The 26,169-nt window shown below is 34.5% G+C and overlaps 1 protein-coding gene and 1 long non-coding RNA gene across 2 annotated transcripts in view; both read left to right on the forward strand.

Moving 5' to 3' along the window:
* Positions 1-282: 282 nt before the first annotated feature.
* The window catches only part of LOC102804922 (uncharacterized), a 52,224-nt gene continuing 26,337 nt past the window's right edge, over positions 283-26,169 (forward strand). Inside the window, exons 1-3 of the mRNA XM_006814310.3 lie at positions 283-388; positions 17,907-17,950; positions 22,091-23,707. Of these exons, the coding sequence (XP_006814373.1) occupies positions 22,132-23,707 (1,576 nt within the window). The 5' untranslated portion in view covers positions 283-388; positions 17,907-17,950; positions 22,091-22,131. The remainder of the gene's footprint in view (positions 389-17,906; positions 17,951-22,090; positions 23,708-26,169) is intronic.
* Positions 7,440-8,903, forward strand: LOC146732721 (uncharacterized). The gene is made up of 2 exons (XR_014926903.1): positions 7,440-7,898; positions 8,404-8,903. It is a non-coding gene; the product is annotated as an uncharacterized LOC146732721 (long non-coding RNA).

The following is a 26,169-nucleotide window of genomic DNA, read 5'->3' on the forward strand; positions in this document are numbered from 1 at the left end:
AAGATAGAACCTTTTCTCAATGATCTCTTCAATTTTTGAGAATTTATGAGGTACCGGTATAAAAAATGTCCTATTACAAATTCCAATTCAATCATCATTATGTTACTTTATTGTATTTTTATATCAATGTAGTACTAATATTCCAAAGAACACGATTTCAATAAAGTCAGAACTGCGCATGCGTGTTTCCTTTAAAGTCTATTTTCCGAGCGCCCTCTAGAGTGGGGTTACGGTGTACTTTTACGAAGTACATGTGACCTGATTTCGTCGGGTCATCGCCGATCGTTGTACTTTAACGCACACACAATAATTTACTTCAGCATGTCGTTTATAGAAGCAGCACGTCTGTTTACCGGTCAAGCCAGCCTTGTATAGACTCATACGACGGGTAAGTTGGTGTTTAATTATTATTGGAAGCATGCAGTGTGTTTTTTCATCCCTCAACGTTGCTATGTTTTCTCAATTTCGCTGTACGACTACTCGGACTACAATAGTGCCAGTTCGACCGAGCTTGCTCAGACTGTTGGCAGATCGTCTCATCACTTTAGCTCACTCGCTCTCGGTGAAACGGTCTTCGGATTTTAAACACAGCTTTATATATACCACTGAAAGTACCGAATGTGACCTTCTTTGTAGCGCACATATTTAAAACAAGTTGTCGGTGAAGGAGTAAAACCGAATTTTCCATCGTTTCTCGTCATCGAAGCTAGTTTCCACCCATTCGCCTGTATCATGTCTCACTGTGATTTCTTGGCTAAAAGGAAAAGAACCAGTGCTGAAAATCCTAATAATTACCAAAACAATACTATTTATTTTACTATTTTCATTTCTAAATGCACCATAATAAATAATACTATCGATATTGAAGACTATAAAAATAACGGTGATCGGTCTGGAGGTGACTGCCCCAGCCGCTCATCGTCATGATCGCTCAGCTGGCCAAGGACTTCATATAAAGCGAACAGTTTTGCTTTGTAGACAGACAATGCGGATATAGCTCTGATAAGAAAAGCAACAATAGGTTTTTGATCTCCTAACTCTATTGCATGGGGATAAAAAATACAGTAAAAAAGTCTGTGAACTTCCAATTTATTTCCTCCCACATAATATGAGGTTATTACGAGGATGCCGAAAAGTATGAACAAAGACAGTACAGCGGGAATATTGACCGTCACGCAGCGGAGGTCGATGTGATGGCGTACTGTCTGCATACTTTGCGGTTCCCGTGTTAAAACCTTATTATTATACATCTTTTCCTCCCAAGGATTCATCATGGGAATGCTGAAATCAAAAAAGTTTATAACAGATTTAGCATGGAGTCCAGTCAAGCCCTGGAGAATACCATGTTTGTTTTTATTATTAGAGGACGGTCACGCACGTGATCACTCCATATTTGGAATTTGCATTTCCTAATATGGTAGGATGAAAATACCCAGTGCAATACCGCAAAATTACGACACGCTGTGACTTATGCTGTTACGGTGACAGATGTATAATAATATACTGTAAAACATGTTGAAAAAGCGAGATTGTGGTAAAATGACGTAATAGCGAAATGTTGATTTAGCGAATCTCTCTTGTAATTGTTGATTTCCTGTTTTCACAATACTTGTCTGTCGCGTGTCGAAACAAATGCGCAGTTATAACCTACATAAAAACAAAGAAAAACTGTGTAATTTGATTCTGTTCGCATTGATAACAAAAACTGAATTAACAGGGATTTGAAAGAGCGGGTATCGTTGCTGCATTACATCCAGAATATTGACCTTTTATACTGGGACTCAAAAATTACTAAGTGCAGTGGCCCAGTGCTAAGTCGCGGGTGTCGGGATCCAAGCAAAAAACGCGACTTATCGAGGGCCGCGACTTACCGAGGGAGGTCGTGAAAGAGGGAGGTTGTGCATTGAAAACATATATAAAAAGCACATATAAACCCTCGGTTTAGTTAATTGATGTATCATCCCAAAAATTGTCGGCTCAACCACTGCTAGATCACGTGCAGCCCTTAACTTGGTTTCACCTCTTCTTGACACGATCAATCGCTGTGAGTTTATGGCGTACGAACAGGCTGGATAGCTTTCGCTTTGACATGCTGCTCAGTTGAGAAATAGAGATCAGATAATGAATTCAACTCATTGTAGCGAGTTTTTTAGAGGTATACCAAAATGGGACCGGCCGAGAAGTACGTATGGTCACTACTTGACACCCCTGTTGACACCTTGAGTAAGGCCGCCGTCACCCATTGCATCTCAGCAATTGACGGACAGTAGATGTTAAGTTGTCTCTTTAACAGTTAGTTAAAAACACTATGCCACGAAACATTAGTCTTTGTACTTCAAAACTGCTGTCAAAACACAATAGAAATTTTGGGAGCCATCCAAGTACCCGCGACTTAGGCGAATCGTGACTTACCAAGGCGCGACTTAGCGAGGGCAGGGCAGGGCATGATATTTTTGCACGGCTCACTCATCAGGTTTCTTATATCGCCAACTGGACATTAAAAGGTATATGATAAACACATGCAACCTTATGGCCAATACATAAGAAACCTCATACCAGAGCCTTTGTTACCATATTTAGGATTATTTCTACTTGGCGAGTTTTACATGTATCACAGTGAAATTCCCTGCAAATTATATATCATTGGAAAGGTAATTACAATCAGTAATTACCATCTCATTTGCTTATAGTCACATGATCAAATATGGCTGCCACTTTTACTGTCCATTATGTCTGAAAGATTATAAATATCAAATAAAAGACAAAATATATATTATTTCTTTACATGTATGTTGTTTAGTTGAAAGATCAACTGATAACTGCCATATATGCATCAAATGGGAGTGCTGAAAAGTGCAAGTCTGATTGCTTTGATAATATACATATAGACACTACAGGTAGACCTCCTTACATTTGTTCATTTCGAAATTCGTGTCGATATCTTTGATTCTCTAATTTTGGTGAATATTTTTGTAATTTTTGGTCAAAAGTGATATTTTAAACTTTTTTGAAAACCGTAAGTCTGATTGCTTTGTTATTATATGTATATAGGTACTACAGGTAGACCTCTCTCAGATTTGTTTATTTCATGATATCTTCAATTTTCTAATTTTGATTTTTGTCATTCTGGATAAAAAGTGATATTTTCGACTTCTTGTTAAAAACCGCAAAACTGATTACTTTGATACTATACATATAGGTACCTCAGTTAGACCTCTCTCACATTTGTTCATTTCGTAATGATATCTTCAATTATCTAATTACATTTTGGGTAAAGTGATATTTTCAAATTCTTTTTGAAAACAGCAAGTCCGATTGCTTTGATACTATACATATTGTTCCTTTTCTAATGTTATCTTCAGTTCTTTAATTGAAATGTAAATTGCTAACAGTGGAGCTATCTCAAAATGCAAATGCTGCAGACTAACCGGTCACTGGTAGTATAGTTGTTGCATCAGACTCGGTAGACCCAAGTTCAAATCCTACCTTAGGTTGAATATCGAAGGGTAGGGGACCCTGGGTGAGTGTGCCACAGACTCAATTGGTAGGCCAATTCCTCTGGCTGAGATTCATTCACTAACGAATGCAACTTTGGGAGAACCTTGGTTCAAGTCTGCAGGTGCTTGTGTTCGACCGAGCCTGGTTGACGCCAGAATAGTGCGTTACAAATTGCCATTTGAAAGAGAGATGGCCACACAGCCCTGTCATGTAGTCCCGAACATGAATATGACTTCTGTGGCAAAATGCACTATGTGTCGTTACTAGCAATTGCAATTTGCACATACAGAAAAAAAAGTCAGGAGAGACAACAGTGACACTCAATGTTAGGAACTGTCGCCTGGCACAAAAGAAATATTAAAAAAAAAAAAATGCTGCAGAGTAAAAACAGAAACAAATAAATTATTGTTGTTCATATAAATTTGTAAAAGGTTAAATTAAACTCATTTGAAACGTTTCGGCCAAGAATATGTTCACCACTTTCATAATCTCATTTACTCCAAAAAAACTCTCCTTTAAAATATAGACCACGTGATTATTTGGTGTTTTGTTTTAACTTCTAAAAGTAAAATTTGACTTTATGCGACTAATGTTCACAAATTGTGATCCATGACTGGCAGGTATGAAATTATAATAAAAATCGAACAATTATTCTGAACGGATCGATGATCACAACATGTTTTTTCAGGCATGATTTGTGTCAAATTTTACAGATTTCACAATTTACTGTGCCGTAATTCAAATTCAAAATTCACTTCTGGTATTCATGCTTGAATTGTACATTTGAGATTATCTCACAGAAATGGCAATCCATGGAACTATGCTCTGTAAAATACTTTATTTTTGCTTGGAATTCGACATTTTCTCTAAAGAAATGATTCAGTGAAAATAAAATCCATCGAGTTTTCCTTTTTAGCTCCGCTGTCGACTTTGTCGAGCGGAGCTTATCATATGAGTGATTGTCTGTCGTCGTCTGTCGTTCGTGTCAATGTTTTACTTTTTCGACTTCTTCTTGAAAATTACAAGCCTGAATGCTTTGATACTTGGTGTATATGTACCTTGGGTAGACCTCTCTTAGGTTTGTTCATTTCATGTTAATATCTTCAATTCTCTAATTTTGGTGAATATTTTTGTCATTTTTGGTAAAAAGTGATATTTTCGACTTCTTGTTAAAAACCGCAAGTCCAATTGCTTTGATACTACATATATAGGTACTACATGTGCACCTCTCTCAGATTTGTTCATTTTGTGATGATATCTTCAATTCTCTAATTTTGGTGAATATTTTTGTAATTTTTGGTAAAAAGTGATATTTTTGACTTTTTGTTAAAAACCAATAGTTCAATTGCTTTGATATTACATATTTAGATACTACATGTAGACCTTTCTCAGATTTGTTCATTTCGTGATGATATCTTCGATTCTTTAATTTTGGTGAATATTTTTGTCATTTTTGGTAAAAAGTGATATTTTCGACTACTTGTAAAAAACCAATAGTCCGATTGCTTTGATATTACATATATAGGTACTACATGTGGACCTCTCTCAGATTTGTTCATTTTGTGATGATATCTTCAATTCTCTAATTTTGGTGAATATTTTTGTAATTTTTGGTAAAAAGTGATATTTTCGACTTCTTGTTAAAAACCAAAAGTTCAATTGCTTTGATATTACACATATAGATACTACATGTAGACCTTTCTCAGATTTGTTCATTTCGTGATGATATCTTCAATTCTCTAATTTTGGTGAATATTTTGGTCATTTTTGGTAAAAAGTGATATTTTTGACTTCTTGTTAAAAACCGCAAGTCTGATTGCTTTGATATTACATATATAGATACTACATGTGGACCTCTTTCAGATTTGTTCATTTTGTGATGATATCTTCAATTATCTTATTTTGTTGAATATTTATGTCATTTTTGGTAAAAATATATTTTTGAATTATAGTTGAAAACAACAAGTCCAATTGCTATACATACTTATACATATTGTTCATTTTCTAATGATGTCTTCAGTTCTTTAATTGAAATGTGCATTGCTTTCAGCGGAGCTATCTCAGCCGATAGGCTGCTTGTTTTCCTATATTTTACATTCAACTCATCAAATATCAGTGAAAATAAATCCAATACAAAACACCCAAAAAGTCTTTTCAGCGAAAATTAATTCCAGCTAAAATTAAGTATTTTACAATAATTGTAATGCAGCATATACCACCAGTAACTTATATATCTTAATGAGCGTGACTGCTTTATCCTGCAGTAGAGTTCACAGCAATTTTGCATCGTAAAATCCGGCACTATGGTATGTACGAGAAAATCCTTTATTGTGGGAGTGACAGTTTTTTTTATAGTTCTAAATCTATAGTAGTCCCAGCCCTCAACAAGGTGACTTGGGCAACACCTATGATTGTCAATAAATAATAGAATATATAATAAAAGTGTTTGACTGTATATTTATGTAAAAGAAGCTTTCAGGATGTCTGGTTTGTGAAGATTTCATGAATGTTTCCACACCCTCCCCCCATTTGTGGCTGATGACATTTTATATGTCTGTCGCATACATTACAATTGTGAGATACAATTACGCTGTCAATGCCAATACACATACTCGTTTCTCGTTTCCGATTTCTTGTTGATATAGCCTACGGTTAATTTATAAAATTTTAAGAATCACAAACTAAAATCAGACAGTTGAAAAATGTCTGACCAATCACAATGACCGACTTTTTAGCTCCGCTGTCGACTTTGTCGAGCGGAACTTATCATATGAGTGATTGTCCGTCGTCGTCCTTGTCAATGTTTTACTTTTTCGACTTCTTCTTGAAAACTACAAGCCTGAATGCTTTGATACTTGGTGTATATGTACCTTGGGTAGACCTCTTTTAGATTTGTTCATTTTGTAACGATATCTTTAATTCTCTAATTTTGGTGAATATTTTTGTCATTTTTGGTAAAAAGTGATATTTTTGACTTCTTGTTGAAAACCGTAAGTCCAATTACTTTGATACTACATATATAGGTACTACATGTAGTTCTAACTCATATTTGTTCATTTCATGATGATATCTTCAATTCTCTGATTTTGATAATATTTTTGTAATTTTTGGTAAAAAGTTATATTTTCCACTTTTTGTCTGATTGTTTTGATACTATACATTTTGTTCATTTTCTAATGATATCTTCTGTTCTTTAATTGAAATGTGCATTGCTAACAGGGAAGCTATCTCAGCCGAGAGGCTGCTTGTTTATATCACTAGTGTAGGTGAACGCAAGGCGTATATATATTGGAATGTATATCTATCATTATCAGAGATGTATGGCTAGCATGAGCTAGGCACTTAGCTAGATGTCATTTGCGCATTGCAATAAAAGGCACTACAAAAGAGCATCTCAATATAGTGAGAAACCTCGTGTTTCCATGGCCACAACATAGACTTTAAAAACCTTGTTTAAAGCAACAATCTTTGCGCATTGTGAATTTGAATTTTATGTAAATTTCATGTTTTTGATGTGCGATGTATACGTCACATGGAATCCGTTTCGAACACGTCGCGGTGCTACGACTATGGTGCTTCAAATCGCTACATTTATAGGTTTTTACAATGAATTACCCCAAACATGATATGCAAATGAAGGTCCTAATACTATGTCACATGATTCACAAGATGCTGACAAAATCGCATAATTAGGAGTAGGAGCCGTGTTTACCGGAACTCCCATTCAAAAAAAAGAAAAGGTTTTGCCTCTGATCTTTGTTTCTTACCTGTAAAAAAATCACAGATAAAAAAAGCCTAGAAAAGGCTAGAGCTCATACTGGGAGCTTTTGCTTTTGTCCACATGAATGCAGACATTAAAGTGCCTGTGAAATACCTACCAACACATTTCTTGTTTTGGATTTCTGTTCCAATGAAATAGATAGGTATTTATTTTGTTGTTGAAAATAATTACTCATACCAGATTAAATTTGAGGTATTTCTTGTGTTGTAAGCCACGCCAACATATCCTGAAACAGTCAACTGTTTCTGGCTTTCTGACTCTAGCTGAAGTAAAAGTGCGCCACCAAATGCCAAAAAATTACTCTTACGCTATACTTTTTTAATGATATATATTTTTCGGTTGGTGCTTTTTTTTGAAACGTAATTTTGGCGGATGCAGCAATGGGTATAGCAATAGTGTGGGAATTTACGCATTTCTGAACGATCCGAAGGTGTGACATCACTGGACGAATGACGAAAAATCAATGAGAAAAAGTTCGGATGGACATTCTCCCTAATCCATCGTACCACAGATTCGCCGAACAACTGTCCCAATTTTTAAAAGAACAACGTGGATTTAAAGAAAAGTGCCGAAAAATTAACTTCACTGCGTCAGCTTTCAGAAGAGAGAGAAACGTCGGGTAAGTGTTTCAAATGTTATGGGAATCTGAATAATGATTTGTAGAGGCCATGTAGTTTTTGTTATGTAAGAGGAAGCAATGACATGACATGAAAACCGAAGCGACGGTCAAAAGGGAAATTACGTAGCACTGGCATGTTGGCAACTGTTTTTACTTTTGCTGTCAACAAGTTTCTGAATTGTTGACAACTTCATACTTTTTGCAATTTGATCTGCGTAATAAGTGGGCTGTCAATATTTTGCAATCATATAATTTTTAATATGATGTTGTAATTATGACAATCACGCTAACTCGAATAACATTTTTGCTGTGTTTCACTTTCAATTATTTTTGTTATCCAATCAAACGTCCCCGTCGTAACCCAACACGTTCACACACTTCAACAGGATGTCAATTCCCTCGCACACAGCTATCATTGATTGAAGAATCATTGACTCGTTATATAAATTTTTATTATATACTTCTTTATTTTAATTTTAATATTGAATCTTTTTATTTTGCTTAGACGATTGATGGAATACATCAGTGTATGAACATACCCCAGTAACCTGACGTCAAACTAGATTTTGACAAACTTGGAAAACATTGGCATAGACATAGAGATCGTGTTGAGTTCCATGGCAATAGATGTCGGGACTTTGTACTGACTGCAACCGACTTCATCGACCACCATACAAGTGGATGTGAATGTAGTACGTCGTTGATTAGGCCAAAAAAAAAAAATGTTTTGTTGCCCTCAGCGACAGACCGAAAAATATGTAATATCGGGTCGCGTTTTTTTTTTTTTTTTTTTTAATTAGTAGGCCCAAATATTAAAAACTCATCATTTTAAGCAGTAAAAAGGTGTTTCCTCTAAAAATTAAGGATCTAGACCGTTCTTTGATCCCCAGAGTCCCTGTAAGTGGCAACTTTGAACCTCGGGTTGATCTGTATTTCTCTGACATGTTTCGAATACGATGAAGTCCATATACCTTGGCCATTTACGATACTCTTAGTTTTCACAAATTTAAAAAAAAAAAAGAAGAAAAAAAAATCCTACCAACCGACCGACCCAATTTTTCAATTTTTGACCTGAGGGCAACATTTTGGCCTTACGGTGACCAGCTACGCCAGAAGTGACATATTTCATATCTAACTCAACCCTGTAGGATGAACTTTATAATATGTGTTCTTTATGGTCCACTCATTCTTGAGGAATATTTACAAAAGTAGCAATTGAATAAGAAATGTGTTTTATATACTGTGGAATACTTTATTTTTGCTGGAATTAATTTTCGCTGAAAAGGCTTTTTGGGCATTTTGCTTGGAATTTATTTTCACTGATTTTTGATGAGATTAATGTGAAATATAGGAAAAAAAGTATATTCGCTGGATTTTATTTTCACGGAATCATCCCTTCAGCGAAACTAGCGAAACTAAATTCCAAGCGAAAATAAAGTATTCTACAGTACACATATAGGCAATGCAGGCTTTCCAGCTATTTCCCCTTCATACGTCTTTAGGGGTATGCAAATGTATGCAAATGTATGTTTTAAAATACAAAAAAATTAAGTTGTCGTAGTTTAAAAGTTTACACTTAAAAATATATTTTATGCTTAGAAACAATTAATAATAATAATGTACTAATAGATGAATTTAGGCCAAAAAGTAGCAGGCACAGTCACTTTAATAATACAATGATCATGTGGAGTGTATTAACCCAATCATTTCATCTGTGATTTAATGTTTTTTTTAAAGTGGTATACCGTTAAATATGCATTAGAAGCCACATCCCTAATAGAAGCCGCACCCATTCTTTTTGAACAATTGCGAACCAAAAATTGACGATTTCTCATATGTGTAGGTGCTCTAATAGAAGCCGCATTCACTCTGTAGCATTGTACCATTTTGATAGAAGCTGCGGCTTTTAATACAGATTTTACAGTAACATTTTTTTGCATTTTAGAAAAAGAACATTTCTATCAGTTGTTAGAAATGAATATACCAAAAACTAAAAAGTAATACATGTACAAATAACATCATTGTCTCTATTTTCAAGTATGTATAAGGTATATTTTTTGTAATTATTTAAATATTTGTAATCAACATATTACCGAGTAAAAATTGTGGTGACAGCTTTGTGTTAAGGATAAAATGTTTATGCTATGCTTACGGAAAGCACTGTCACCGGTTCATTTCTCGGTATATCATATGCAAACAACACCTAGACAGCTACCTATGCACATGCAAACAGCACCTGGATCGCTAGCTATGCATAAACAAACTGCACCTAGACAACTGGGTAGACAGCATGAGTATCCACCACTGTGAATATGTTATGAATGTGTAGACCACGGTAGCCGTGCGTAAACTATGCTTTGACAATTACCTGTTAACAAAAATGAAATGCGGTAAATACTACATTCCAATTTCAGTTTACTTACCTTTCAAAAATTGGTTCTTGTGTATAAAGTTTACATTTTGTGATGAAATGTCTCCATTTCTGTGTTCTAGCTTGGAGTAATACCTGTCTATAGTGGCCAACTTTTGGCTTTTATATACAATTACTAATTTATTCATGAATATTAATTAACATTGTAGATAGTGAATCAGTGTAACTTAAAGTATTGTCAACAAAACTTAGTTAAAAGCTTTGTCAATTGTGATTATAGCTTGGCCAAAATAAAATCTCAAAAATTGTTTTCAAAACAATTGCATCATATATCAACTATCATAAGTTATTTATTGTCTTCACTGCAATAAATCCCATCATGCATTGCTGTTTGAATTCTGCTTTGGATGTGTGCTAAACACAACCAACCTAGGGTGTATGTAATCTTTGATGTTCCTAATTCGCACACATGCAGTGTTAACATGAGATAAGTAGTTTTCTCAGAAAATCAAAAAAGACGGGGGTCTAATAGCTCTACAGAAACCAACTCCACAAGTCTGACAAGCATCGCAGACTAATCTTAATGGAAAATATTTCACATCGAATATTGAATTTGTAATATAGTCCATTTTCAATAGCGGTTCAGTGACTTGATGACACCCTAAGATGATGAAAATTCAATCACAATCGAATCCATGGAACTGCTCAGTGATGTTCAGCTATTGGCAAGGCGGATATTTGTAAATATCATTGATGCTGCATCTATTACAGCACGTATATTACTTAGCTTAAAACAATATGTTGCCAACGTTACAACTTCAAGGTACATCTCTCAATTTGCAATTTTCCTTTCTCGAAGATCAAGATTTTGTCATTCAGCTATAAAAAAAAAATTCAAGTTCAAATTCAAATCATTTGATTTTTGTGGCAGACGTTTGGTTCTTTCCCAATATGTGAGATCTTGCAGTGGCTGGAAAATTACTTTTTCATTCTGATCATAAACTTGCATGATGAATGTGCACATTCACACATGCATCTTACCCACATACGCATGTTCATTTTTTTTTATGACCCAACTTCAGATGGCTAAATAACGGCCATTTTTGTCCTAAAAATTCATTCTGAAACAGAATCTCAGTCATATATAGATAATTATTATTTTTAAACTTATATATACCCCGGTATGTACATTGAACCTGATGAGACCTTGATGCACACCATTTTGTTTTTCAGATCAGATTCAAAATGGCTGAATGTCAATAAATGCTGTTCCAAAGCCATATCTCTCAGTCGCATTAAAAATAAACAGATTTTGTTCAAACTTGATACACACATTGAACATAATAGAACTTAATGCACATAATTTTTTTAATGAATCCAAAATGGTTGACTGGTGGCCATGTTTTAATGAATGTCGTTCTGATATGCAAGCTGAGAGCAATGCAGTTTATTTCTATCTGTGTTGCCTTTATAGAAAATGTTGTAGCCTACCTGTATATAGACGTTCCTCGCCAGATGCTATTTTTATTGTCACGAGTAATAAAATTTTAATTTCTTTTTTTCATTTTTGTTGAAATCATCACTGGTACAATGTAATGTGATCTGCGTTTGGGATCACTGCAGATATAATGTGACGCATACATCAAAAGATGTCCATTTTGCAACACGTTTTTTATATCACAATTTGCAATACGTTTTTTAATTTTTGTTTTTACTGGAGATATAATGTGATGCATATATCAAAGGATGTCACGTTTTGAAACACGTTTATTTTAAATATTTGCAATACGTTTTTTATTTTTACTGGAGATATAATGTGAGTCATATATCAAAAGATGCCACGTTTTGCAACACGTTTATTTCAAAATTTGCAAAACGTGTTTTTATGTTTTTATTTTTACTGAAGATATAATATGACACATACATCAAAGGATGTCACGTTTTGCAACATATGTTTTTTTTTTATTTGTTTGATAATAATAGTTTCCATGCTTTGTTCTAATTATAGTTTTTTTTTTTCAATATATATAGAGGGAAGCTAGGAAAAATATGTATATTATCAACATATTTAATGGCAAATTTTTGTGGTCATGTGACCTCATTAAAAAAGCAGACATAGACATTCTTGTGTGTTTGTGAAAAGATGCCAGGCTTTCTGGTTTTTTGGGAACTTTTATTGAGTTAATATTATATTATCCTATAAAGAACATTTAGGTTAATACAGTACATGTACTATTATTTTAGGAACATGAATATTAATTTTTATGTAATTATGATGAATCCATTGTTCTCATTCATTTTTGGTCAAAATTGTTCACACTTGAATTTTAGTAAATATTTTCTGTGCCAAATATTTAGGCATATTGTTGTATTGTTTCTGGACTTTTTATGCTTTATACGATTATGCATTGTTAGTTTGCATCTATTTAGTATTTAATCTAAATTCTCAATTTGAAGATGTAATAGTTTTGTAAATACCGGTATAATAATTGAGAACACAAACAATAAATAGGAAACATTCCATACTTGAGATATTCAGTAAAATTTGAAGAAGAAAAAACCTCAATTTACCAGTAGTACATTTACTGATGACAGAAAGAGCAGTGTATTTGTAAAATATCAAGCAAATATTTCAAATTCATATTACAGTTCTGTACGCTAACACCCCACCACAAACTGTACTACATGTCTGTTCATTTCAAAAAACATATTACTTTGTATATCAATCATTATAGCTAGATATTAATAAATGGTTATTATTCCCAATAACGTATCATCATGGAATTTCAATTATTTCTGTGGGTGAAATTCTAAGGAGAATTGCATGAACAATTAAACAAATCATATCATAAAACTGGCCAGTTGACTGGTTGCGTATGCAGGGAATTTCTAAGAAATGCAGAAAACAAGACAACATTAATTCACTTGTTACTTAGCTATGTATCTTTTTTTGTTGTATATCCCATATTTTGTGCATATTTCTAAACTACTGTAAAACATGTTGGAAAAAGCGACATACAATTTTAGCGAATTGTCGTAAAATGACGTAATAGCAAATTGTTGATTTAGTGAATCTCTCTTGTCATTGTTGATTTCATGTTTTCACAATACTTGTCTGTCGCATGCCAAAATAAATGCGCAGTTATCACCTCCATAAAATAAAGAAAAACTGTCAAGTGTAATAAGCAAGCGCTCCAGATTAATACGTTTTCTGTGTTGTTTACAAAGTGTGTGTGTGGAGAAAAAGACGTTGTTTGGCGGCCATTTTGAATTTATAGTGAAGTCATTAGTTCTCTCGCTAAATTTGCTAAAAAGACATGCTCACGAAAAAGACATGTTTTACAGTATTCTAACTCGTTAGCGGCTAATCTAACATGAATTCTATTATTTCAGTCGGGTACCATATCTATTACACACGTGACATAGAGATATGAGATATGAGATACGAGATACAAAAATGGCTTTCTTCCAACTTTTCTAATTTGGTTACATTGGAAATAAAGATAATAAAAACACAATCAAAGGTTAATAATATGATATCAACATTATGAATATTTATTAAATGTATCTCACCACAGTGTAACATCACACCTAGGTGATAATGTTTCCGTCTATATGATAACAATAGTAGTTTAAAAATAAAAATAAATAAACTCTGCTCGGACTGATAAGTATGATATACAGAAGATAATATTTGGTAATCGTAGTCCTAAATAACTATTAAAAATAGCTAGACGTTTCGAGCAATGGCTCTTTATCGATAGCATAGAAGAAAGACTCTTCTATGCTATCGATAAAGAGCCATTGCTCGAAACGTCTAGCTATTTTTAATAGTTATTTAGGACTACGATTACCAGATATTATCTTCTATATATATGATAACAAGAAGTATCTATTGTATGTGTATATATTGTATTGTATGTGTGGCGTCATTTGAACTGCATTGACAGATGGTATGAATTCAACTGCCATCGAAATTTATAAATATCTATAAAAAACAACAGCGTGGTTTGTGGTCATAATAATAAATTGACCTTAGGAAATTGAGCCAGAGTTGTTGACAATTGCTCTTAATGGAATTAAAATATAACTGTGAATGCTTCTGGTTTTTAAAAAACTTTCTGTAGCAGGTATATGAAAAAGTTAATTGGAATTTTCTCTGCATACTTAGTTTGGTATGTTGATTTAAAGTGGGGAGTCGTCACCTGCGCATACGTCAGATGGCCATAGTGTGTCATTGTTTATAAACAAGCATCTACCCATGAGCCTTTGTGTTATTAGCATGTGTTGTTATTGTCGCTTGGTACTCAATTCCCACGCATGCGCAGGTTACGACCCTCTCGCTTTAAATAATACGCAAGAAATGATAATTTAGTGTTTGTTGCCGTCGTCTATCATAAATGCATATTTTTTTTTGTAATACATCATGGAAAATTTTTGCAAGTCAATATATATCACATTTATCATGTTTCATGTCACAAAACAAAAATTGCTAAAATGCTATAAAAACAACAACTTTCCTCATATTTGTGACATGAAAAGTAGACATAGCATAATGTATGAGTGATCGGTTCATTCGTCAATTATCTCTTGAGTTGAATTCAAAAGATGGGAAGGTCTTGTCAACATATTGAGAATTGTTACTATGATATGATGTCAAACTAAACAAATATTATAGGAAGCGTGTTTTTCCGTTATTCTGTACATCGAGTAATGAATAAAAAAACATCTCTACATACATAAATGTACAGGATACGCAAGAGTGGTCGTGACACTAAAAGTCACAGATCGTATCAATTCCTGCGTGTGTTCAGGTGACAATCCTCCTTCTTTAAGGAAGAATACTGCTATAGTTTTTTACATGTGTGTATATTTTAGTGTATATAGCAGTAGCAAGTCAAAATCTGTCTGTAATCATTCAATGTTAATCTGCATAATGGGAGTCTAATGTTTATATTAGACGATATTTATTGACACAACTATTTGCATATTCATGAGCGTCTTTATGTTGCTAGGTCATCAGTTTTTTTAAGCTGTACACGTGTTTGAAGCAGTCTATTTGACTTCTGCCATTTTAGCGGTGATTTCCGTTTCCTCATTGAAAAGCCGCTAAAAATATTTTTAATTTAGACTTTTAATACTTTTAGACATCTAAAAGTACCCGATTGTAGACCCTATATACTAGTATCTGTTTCACCATATGTCACTCAACAACAATTCCTGAACTGAGTACGGTGACCCACATATCATATCCATGTCACTTAATATATCAAATATGTAAAAATTAATAAAATGACAATATTTTTACTTTTGTGTAGCCTTCTACCTTAATGTTACAAACAATTTTAACATGAATTGTTCCAAAATGATGCAACTCATTCCGAATCCTGTAACACGGCAGTTGACACTAGACCATCTGTGATGAGTATTCTGTGCAGTTCCTTGAACTTTGCATACAGTACTTAGCACTCCAGACTGCTGGGTGACAAGTTCAAGGTTATGCTCATAATAATAATTTATCTCAACAAGCAATTTAAATGTCTGGATTTACCGTACTTGGTTTCCATGACAACAGACAGTTATGCTAAATAAAATTATACGCTTAATTTGCTATAATTTTTCTACCAAATTTTGTTAACATTTTATTGATTTTTATTTTTATTTTGAGAATTCCTGGCGATATTTTTTTCAAACCTTTCTGATTTTATTATTTAGCATACTCAGGTTCATTTGCATACGTTATTGTTATAGATATTTATATTGTATTTTATATCTCTATAAACATAAAGCAGGATGATTTGTAATACTATGAGGTTATTACGAGAATAGCTCAAAGTAAGCACAAAGACAGTATATATTGACCTCCGCTGCGCGTTGGTTGATGCGATGGAGTACTGTCTGAGTGCATACTTTGAGGTATTCTCGTAATAACCCTATTATTATACATCTGTTCCTTCTTCCGAGAATACATCATGAGAATGCCAAAATTCAAAAAGTTTAGAACCCCGATGGCAGCCATGTTTGTTTTTATTATTACTACGTGCATAATCATTCCATATTTGGAATTCGCATTTCCCATTTCCTTTTATGGTAGAATGAAAATACCCGGTAAAATACCGCAAAATTACGGCACGCTGTAACTTATGGCATTACGGTGACAGATATATAATAATAGTAATTATTATACATCTGATGCCAAAAATAATAAAATTTGTATGTCCTTGAAATGTTCAATTGTTCTCCATATTTGGAAACATTGGCGTCACATTTGAACACTTTCCTTTGTTTATATCGTACACAGAAGTACTGTCTGTTATGTCTCATAAAATTATCACTACAAGTAATGATGTGACTGGTCATTGGTAGCTTGTTGGTATCGCATCAGACATTATGATCGGTAGACCCAAGTTCAAATCCTACCTAAGGCTGAACATTAAAAGAGTCGACCCCTACCCTGGGTGAGTGTGCCACAGACTCAATGGGAAGGCCAATTCCACTGGCCAAGATTCATTCACTAACGATTGCGACTTTTGGGGAACCTTGGTTAAGGTTCACAGGTGCTTGTGTTCGACCGAGCCTGGTTGACGCCAGAATAGCTCATTAAAATTGCCATTTGGTAGAGAGATAGCCACACAGCCCTGTCATGTAGCATGAATATGACAAAATGTCCTATGTGTCAGCACTAGCACTTAAATAAAGTCAGGAGAGTCAACAGTGACACTCAATGTCCAGAATTGTCGCCTGGCACAAAAACATTAAATCCGCAGAAAATTAAGACGACTATAAACATCATAAGGGCATTAAAATGAGTACAGTTCATGTGAAATCTCATCTACCAGTAACTAGAATCCTGCAATTGAATTTAGAATATTTCCTAAAATAAAGCGAGGTCCTTAATGATTACAACAATGAAAAATTGATTTGGTGATTAAACACTACAACCTTCAGTTCAACTACACTACATTTGTAACTTCAGTGCTCTAATATTTATTATGTGAATTTTTCAGAATTTGTTGCCATACCAACATGATATGAAACGATCAAAAATATACATTTGTATGTTAATTGTTTTCAGCTCAGTAATTACTATGTGTGTCCATAGGGGTAAAAAAAGATTACCTTCATGGTATGACAGAGTTAGTTCATTTATAATAATTACTTATTTCTAGAAGGTGGACTGTGTTTGACCTAAGGATTTGTTTTCAATTAAAAGTTAATCGTTAATTATTGATTGTACTCAATCGGTATCACGTGATTAATTATTAACTGGACAAATTCAGCTTTGTCTCTTGTGAATTATATTAATCAAAGATAATAACGGTCAATACAGTTTTATTCCTTGCACAATATAGTGATGTTAGTAAACTGAACCCTGTGTAAGCTTGATGAGTCCAGACTATAGAACCGAATACCTTTCCCCCAGTCCCCTCTCCACTGCATTAATTTTCTTCCCTGAACCGTGCATGAACTGAAGACGTGTCTCAGATCAAACACTGTTCTTAATCCCTTTCCCACTTTGAAATGATAGTCACTATGGTGTTTGATTTCGATTTTACTTTAATTTTATTGATTTAAGTGACGTTTATCTAGTTGATATTTTTATGCTAAAGTAAATGTTATATTTATGTTTATTTTAGAATTCCTGCAAATGGTTGCATGGTACGACTGCAGTGAGATTTAGGTATGTGTAATATTACTTATCATTACACGTTGCACGTCGTCAACTATAGACAAAAACCACCTGTTGTATGGTTATATTTAGCCTCAGGGCTTGACTTCACCATTGGGGTGGGGGGTGGGGGCTTGAGTAGATACTAATTTCAAAAACTGATGATAGGTACTGTAGTACTGTAATTACTCAAAGCCATGCACACAATTGTGAAAACATGGAAATAACAACTCACATGGAGTAGGATAACCATAGATCGTTTTAAAGCGCGAGTGTCGTCACCTGCGCATGCGTCAGATGGCCATAGCGTGTCATTGTTTACAAATAAGCATCTACCCTCGAGCCTTTGCACTTTAGTGTGTGTTGTTATCATTGCTTGGGACTCAATTCCCGCGTGTACGCAGGGAACGACCCTCTCATTTGGGTTACTATGATTCTGGAGAATAGTAGAATTGGAAGCCTCTGTGTCTTTTAGTGTAACACTAATCTGACCCCTTAGCTTTCTGATATAAAACAACCCATGATACTGATTCTCAAATATAATCCACAATATAGTTTTATTTATAGTCAAAAGCTAAAAGTGATGTCACATTTTGTCTGTTTGGCTCAAAATTTAGATTGAATTCAGTGAAAATGGCAGAAAATGTGAACAAATTCAAATGTGGGCCCTAAAGAATTTAACAGGATATTTGTCGCCATGGCAATAAATCAAAAGGATATACAACTGTTCTTTGTGAAAAGTGATAGCACTATATACATGTAGGGGTAAAGCGCGGTGGTCGTCGCGCAGCGCGTGTTTGAATTTCGTGTAAATAAACAATGTATTTTACACGCGTTGTACACATCACTATGAGTTCCATATCAAACGAGACGCGGCACGACGACTGGCGCCATTTAAATTGTGCTTTTATGCAGTTGATATTTGTCATTATGTTGTTGGGCTAGTACTTAAAAAAAAAAAATAAGACCGAACCAGTTTTCAGAGTTTATATCTCGGGTATTACAAAAAAAAAATAAGGGATTTGTTTAATTTGTTGCTAGATAATTGAAAGTCAGTCAAAATCTCTGTCATTTTGCGTGATTATAATCTAAACTGTGTAATAAGTAAAATATGCTCATAGCATCTCAAATAGTGTGTTATTTTTATGCGTACTTAGTGACATTCGTAATTTGCGCATGATGTTTGGTTTTTATTAGAACCTAAATTAGTGTTGAGCTGTTGAAAGATGAACAGCACACCTCAATGCTTTCTATGATTTTAGAATTTAGATGCCAATAAATTATGAAAATTGAATTTGTGCAAATAGTTTTGTCAACCTGGCAGCATGAGGGCGCTATAGCACCATTTTCTCGGATATAGCAAGACTGTGGGGAAAGCAAAACGCCTGCTTTTGTCATGGCAGCAAATACAAACATGCTGACATTCGGTGAAAGAGAATTTCATTTTTGTGACGTTGACTGGTACATCAACAAGCACAATATCATGCATGTTTATGTTATACTCCATATGTGCACTCATGCAAGGCACTGTAGTAACACATTCCGGGTTGCCCGAGCCAGCTCTGTGGCACACGTGTGAACATGGTATTAGCTAATTAGTACGTACCAAGACAAAAATTAATGAGTCCAAAATCAAGTGACGCCAGGGAAGTGAGATTGTCACTAAATGTAGGAAATTGTTTTCATATTATTAGATTATTTAATAACACTGATAGAAAAGTCCCTAACTATATTGCAATGTTCATAGAGACTTTTTTAGTGAATTTGCTAACTCTCCGTATAAATCTTGTATAGTATGGTTAGACCAATTCTACTATATTGTAGTGAAATTAGGATTAATTGTTTCCTACATTCCAATTACTCTCAATCAAGGAGCTTCAGAACAAATTTTGCAAACACATACAAAATGTACTACTGGTAAAATGTCTATTGAAACAAGGCAGACAACCCCTTATACTATCACGTACAAAACATACGATCAACTACTGGCCAAAAATCAACAAAGGAAACTCATTGAACATGGCATAGAATTCAAATTTTGCACAACTGAGCATGTTACTGCACGTATATGCAATGCATTATGGGAGATAACTTCAAATTCTGCGCAACTGAGCATGTTATTGCACGTAAATGCAATGCATTATGGGAGATAACTTCAAATTTTGCACTACTGAGCATGTTACTGCACGTATATAATGAAAAAACTATTACAGGGGTTTTTCTAAACCAGGGAACAGGGGCGCAGCGCAGTGCCCGCATACTCTCGGCTGGCACCCTCTTACCAAATTGTCAATTGAACTTTCAAGTCATAAATATATTTCTTGAGCCGCGTGCTGCCGTACAACATGAAATCTTTCTAAAATATATTTTTATTCATAAAAACTTCCCAGCAACACCAGCTGACAATGTGTCTGGACACCAAAAAAAACACTGAAATTACTCCAAAAATATTTCAATGGGGATAAATACACCGAATAAACCTTCTGATATGGCGTTTCCAGGTCGATCCGCCTGTGTCTGCTCCCTCTTGTTAATTTGTTCTAGAAAAACCTCTGTATTATCACCTAAAAAAAACTCAATTTGTTTAAATGTTTTCACAATTTTAGGATTCACATCAATAATAATAAATATTTTCATCTCATGTCACTGAGAAAAATTTTGTTAAATGAATAAATAATTTCGCCATAGAACTCAGTGTAAAAATGCTGTTTTTTGTTCAGTGACTCAAATTTGTTTTTCATTTTCGGTATCCTAATAGCATAATCTTTAACTTGGCTTGACCCTCCTTAAACTAAAAATCTATAGCCATATAAAAATTACCTATTTATAATTAAACTAATAAACCAGAGGTCAGTCTTTAGTAGCGAAATTATAAACAAGTGCCATACAAATTAACATTAAGGTTCTACAAACACTAAGATGTAAGTGACGGTACGTGAAGAAAACAAAACTGATGATGAAAAGCACTCTTTATTAAAATGTGAAAACTATATAAAAAAAATGAAAGAAATTCATCATTCAAAAAGAAAAATATAACTTGACAATGTGAATACAGTGAAGAATCAAAAAAGAAATTAATAGAAAACAATATAAAAAAAATTATCAGCTGCCTTGAACCTGTAAGTTTTATTCTGATTATTTCTAATTTCAACATCAGTGTTTTTATGAAATGTAAAGACGGATATATAATAACAATGCAGTAACCTTTTCACCAGCCGTCTAAGTTTGTCTGCACTTTCTCTTATATTTTTCAATATTTTTGGAAATTAACCCTAATTTTCGAGCTAACAGACACATTCTTAAAATTTTCAGTTTTTACTCAAAAAAATTTGTCTATTTTTGTCCCAATCTTTTGAGGGAAAGTGCAGACTATAAATGGGACTATTTTGTGATGAAAAGAGCATGAAGCATGACAATGTCATATAAATCATTATCGGATAATTATCGTCTAATAAAATCTAATGAAATGTTGGCAGAGATGTCTAACTTAGACATTTTTAGACATTGTTAGACGATATTATCGATAATATCGAAATTATCGTCTAAGAATGTCTAAGGTAGACACGCACTTAAACATTATTAGACGATATTTTCGATAATATCTGAGAAAAACGAAATGTCCCAATAGTTGCCCAGACAGACCTTTCTAACTTAGACATTTTTAGATATTGTTAGACGATATTATCGAAGAAAAACGAAGTGTCCCAATAGTTGCCCAGACAGACCTGTCTAACTTAGACATTGTTAGACGATATTATCGATAATATCGGAGAAAAACGAAGTGTCCCAATAGTTGCCCAGACAGACCTGTCTAACTTAGACATTGTTAGACGATATTATCGATAATATCGGAGAAAAACGAACTGTCCCAATAGTTGCCCAGTCAGACCTGTCTAACTTATACATTTTAAGACATTGTTAGATGATATTATCGATAATATCAGAGAAAAACAAACTGTCCCAATAGTTGCCCAGACAGACCTGTCTAACTTAGACATTTTTAGACAATAATATCGGATAACGTTAAAAAGTGCAATGTCACGCCTTCCTCGAAAAGAGGGAACTGGTTTTGAAAAGGTTATTATTATTACAATAAAAAAAATAATGACTGTGAACATGAAACCATCACTGTTTGATTTGGTTATTCCGTAGGTGATTGTATTGCTTGAAAAGAAATACATCGGATTGTGAAAATGAGTGATTACAGCGATAGCAAAAACACCCAAGAAATTATGCTTGTAGCTCAACCCAAGAAAATGAGGTGGTTGAAAGCAGACAGAAATTATAACAGCTCGTCTGTTTCATCTGCGTGTGGTGCTGATTCAACATCTGAGTGTAGCTGTAAACCACTGCTGTTGCCAACTGTTTTTTCACATCCCTTATCTGTACAATCACTTGATTCCGTTGGTTCTTCAGAAAGCTGCGAGTCAGAGCTCTCTCACAACAGCCTGTCTTTCCCTGATCCTTCAAGCCCAGAGTACAGTTCAGAAAGTGAGCTTTGTTGTACTAATGAAAAAGAACGTGTTCCCATTCAAGTCACCAGCTCTCAACCATTTCTGAATGACCTTGAGATTTGTTTAACAAACAACCTAAACCAGTATAGTGCCTATTCACAATTATCACCAAGTTGGGGGAACCAGTCTCCCCAGGCACATCCATTTACAGACTGCCATAGAAATTTGAATAGGTCGATGACTACAGTCTCCGATTCAACATCAACAACTCCAACAACAACTCCTACGAAACCCATGCCAAGATTGCTGAAGAAGGTGTCCATTAAAAAACCAACTGAACATAGGAAGTCACCAAAAGCAGCAACTGGTTGTGAAGAAAAAGAAAGAGAATATTTTGGTATCAGGAATTCATCAAGGCCATGTAGTGACCTAGATTCAGCCAACAAAGTGGTGTCGAGTCATTCTATAAATGACGTACATATTAAGGATATTAATTCGGCCGCACACACAGTAACCAAGGAAACCAAACGTAAAATTCAAACAGATCTCGGTCAACTATCATTTAATTTCACAAAAATGAAAGAACAGCAGATGCCACATGATTGGAATCATGGATATTGTAACAGTTACAAGACCGGTGTTTCGGATGATTCTTTTTACCGCAATATTTTCACGAAGGTTGACAAGTACACAACAGTGGATCCGGATACTGGCGAGCCTGATGTTAATATCGCTGATAAAACTGTAAGTGATGTAATCAACGTTAAGATGGAGATATCTGACAAAGAAGAGGTATCTGATCGAAAGAAATTTGAGTCAAATCGTGATGTCGAATTATATCGCAGTGTTGAACCGACAATCTGTACTTCCCTGGAAAAAACACAAAATAATCGCTGCTCTCCGAGTAGTAATGAGAATGATGCGTACGAGTTCAGTGAAACTATATCTAATGGTCAAGACACAGACACACAAAGTACACTGATTACTGTAATTAAAAATATCAAAAAAGAGCCAGAAGACACATACGAGTGCCAGAATGTCAGTGATAAAATTCCACTGATGTTGGATGAAGCTGAGAGAGGCCAAATTTTGAAAGGCCCATGTCCAGTGTGTGGGGATAAAATATCTGGGTATCATTACGGAATATTTTCTTGTGAAAGTTGTAAAGGATTCTTCAAGAGAACTGTTCAGAATAAACGTCATGAACGTCTGCGCTGTGCATTGAATAATAAGTGTGAGATCAGTTTAGCGAATCGCAAACGATGTGCATCGTGTCGATTCCAGAAGTGTCTTCATCAGGGCATGAAACTTGAAGGTATGTAAATACTTAATTGTCACAAATATAGAAGTTTTATATTATCTAGTTGCTAAGCTCTACCATGCACAAGATGGGGTGGGGGTAATATTAATTCATGTTTAGTCAGCAGAGTATGCAAATTTATGCAAATTTATTTTTTGCTATACCAGCTTCAGTTTTGTATTGCACATGTTAATTCTGTATCGTATGCATTAATATTATCTTTGAAAGTTTACGAAATATTCATAAAATACTGAAAATGTGTTATTTTTTTTTTGTCAAATTTTTCTTGGGAACAATGTTACAAGTATGTTAAACTTGTGAAAAACTGCGACAAAGGGGTTTGTTATAACCATCTCGAATTGAAATGTGAAGTTCTTATTTAAAATAATATTGAAATGCAATATAATACAGGGGTTTTTCTAGAAAAAAACTGCAATAGGGAGTACTGCAATTCGGTGGCGTCACCAAGTGGGAGAGATAGGGTTCTTCCTACCAGGGTGTGGAGTTTTTGATAATTCTAAGTTAAAATGGAGCATTCTATGGCTTCCTTGAGGCCAAAATTACTATCCGACAAGTCATAGTTGAAGACTGTGGCCACATGTGATCCCTGTTCAATCAGAATTTTATGGTTGCCATGGCATGAGGTCGCTGCGCCCCTATTCCCTTGTTCCTTGTCTACAGCCATACACTGTAGTCTATTATTTATTTTGTAAAACTGTTAAAGTTGACAGGTTTGTGACTTTCTAAAATGTGGAACGTCTGTCTAAGATGACAGGTAGACAGATGGCTAGCTAAAAGCCTGCACATATGTGCTCAGTAACACAGCAAACAAAGTACTTGCCAAGGAACTCAAAATTTGAAAAACGGCACCCACCATATTGCTTACTATTTACTGCAATGGGGTCACCAAGAGTGCATTGGGGGTTGTTTACGCAAGCCGTGTGATAAGTTTTTGTCACATCGGACTACGCCTAATAACGATCTAATTACAGGTTAATTTTAAACTCAATTACATTATATTAAATAGTATTTTGATACAATTGATAGATTAGCTATTCTTATTGACTCCGAGTGACCTCGTGTTTAAGTGAGACACACTTTGTTGTAAAGTATGATGCATACTTCTGTGTACGGGGAAATAACCATAAAATAAGATTACTTTTATAGTTTCTCTTTGGAAGTATTCAGTGAGCTTTATTAGCTCCGCTGTCGACTTTGTTGAACGGAGCTTATCATATGAGTGATTGTCCGGCGTCCGGCGTCCGACGTCCGTGTCAATGTTTTACTTATTCGACTTCTTCTTGAAAACTACAAGCCTGAATGCTTTGATACTTGGTGTATATGTACCTTGGGTAGACCTCTCTTAGGTTTGTTCATTTCATGATGATATCTTCAATTCTCTAATTTTGGTGAATGTTTTTGTAATTTTTGGTAAAAAGTGATATTTTCAACTTCTTGTTAAAAACCACAAGTCCAATTGCTTTGATATTACATATATAGGTACTACATGTGAACCTCTCTCAGATTTGTTCATTTTGTAATGATATCTTCAGTTCTCTAATTTTGGTGAATATTTTTGTCATTCTTGTTGAAAACAACAAGTCCCATTGCTTTGATACTATACATATTGTTCATTTTCAAATGATATCTTCTGTTCTTTAATTGAAATGTGCATTGCTAACAGCGGAGCTATCTCAGCCGACAGGCTGATTGTATACTTGATATGTACATGTATGTTTCATTTTGTGCCGTTATCTTCAATTAACTTTTAATCAAAAATGTTTTTTTTTTTACTTTTTCTTGGAAACTTCTATGCCGCTTGGTTTGATACTTACATATACCTTGGGTGAACCTCTATTAGATTTAAACATTTTCTGACAATATCTTAAATTGTCTAATTAGTCCCCGTTCGGACCCGCTATATCTTGGACACCCATTAACGGATTTCATTCAAACTTCTTTTGAAGACAATACATAATGTCTCACATATGCACGTCAAGTTACTTTATGATCAGAGAAAAAATGGCCGACTGGCGGCCATTTTGAATGTAAAATTTGCTATTTCTGATACCTAAACGTGTTCGCAGCAGTTTCACGGAGATGACTGGGCCGATTTGAATCAAAGTTGGTATGATGATCATACGTATTGGGTTGTAGGTGATTCGAACAAATATGCCCGATTGGCGGCCATCTTGTTTTTCATGGTACCCATGCTACTTTATCTTGAATGCAATGAACATTTCTGTTTAAATTTTGTACAAACATGAACATTATTTTTGTAATTTGATTCAATATGACTGCCCAATGTCCAGTTCTCATGTAAAAGCACTACTGGTAAATCATATTTTTTTACAAATCTATCTCCTATTAATGGTTTCAATCTAATCTCAATGACTTCATCAGCATCAAATTGATATGTCAGATCACAACATTTTGGACGGGGACTGTGTCATTAAAAAAGACTTGTTTCAACAAAT

This window comes from Saccoglossus kowalevskii, chromosome 17 (assembly GCF_978046115.1).
Source record: "Saccoglossus kowalevskii chromosome 17, keSacKowa6.1, whole genome shotgun sequence".
In the NCBI taxonomy this organism is placed as follows: Eukaryota; Metazoa; Hemichordata; class Enteropneusta; family Harrimaniidae; genus Saccoglossus; species Saccoglossus kowalevskii.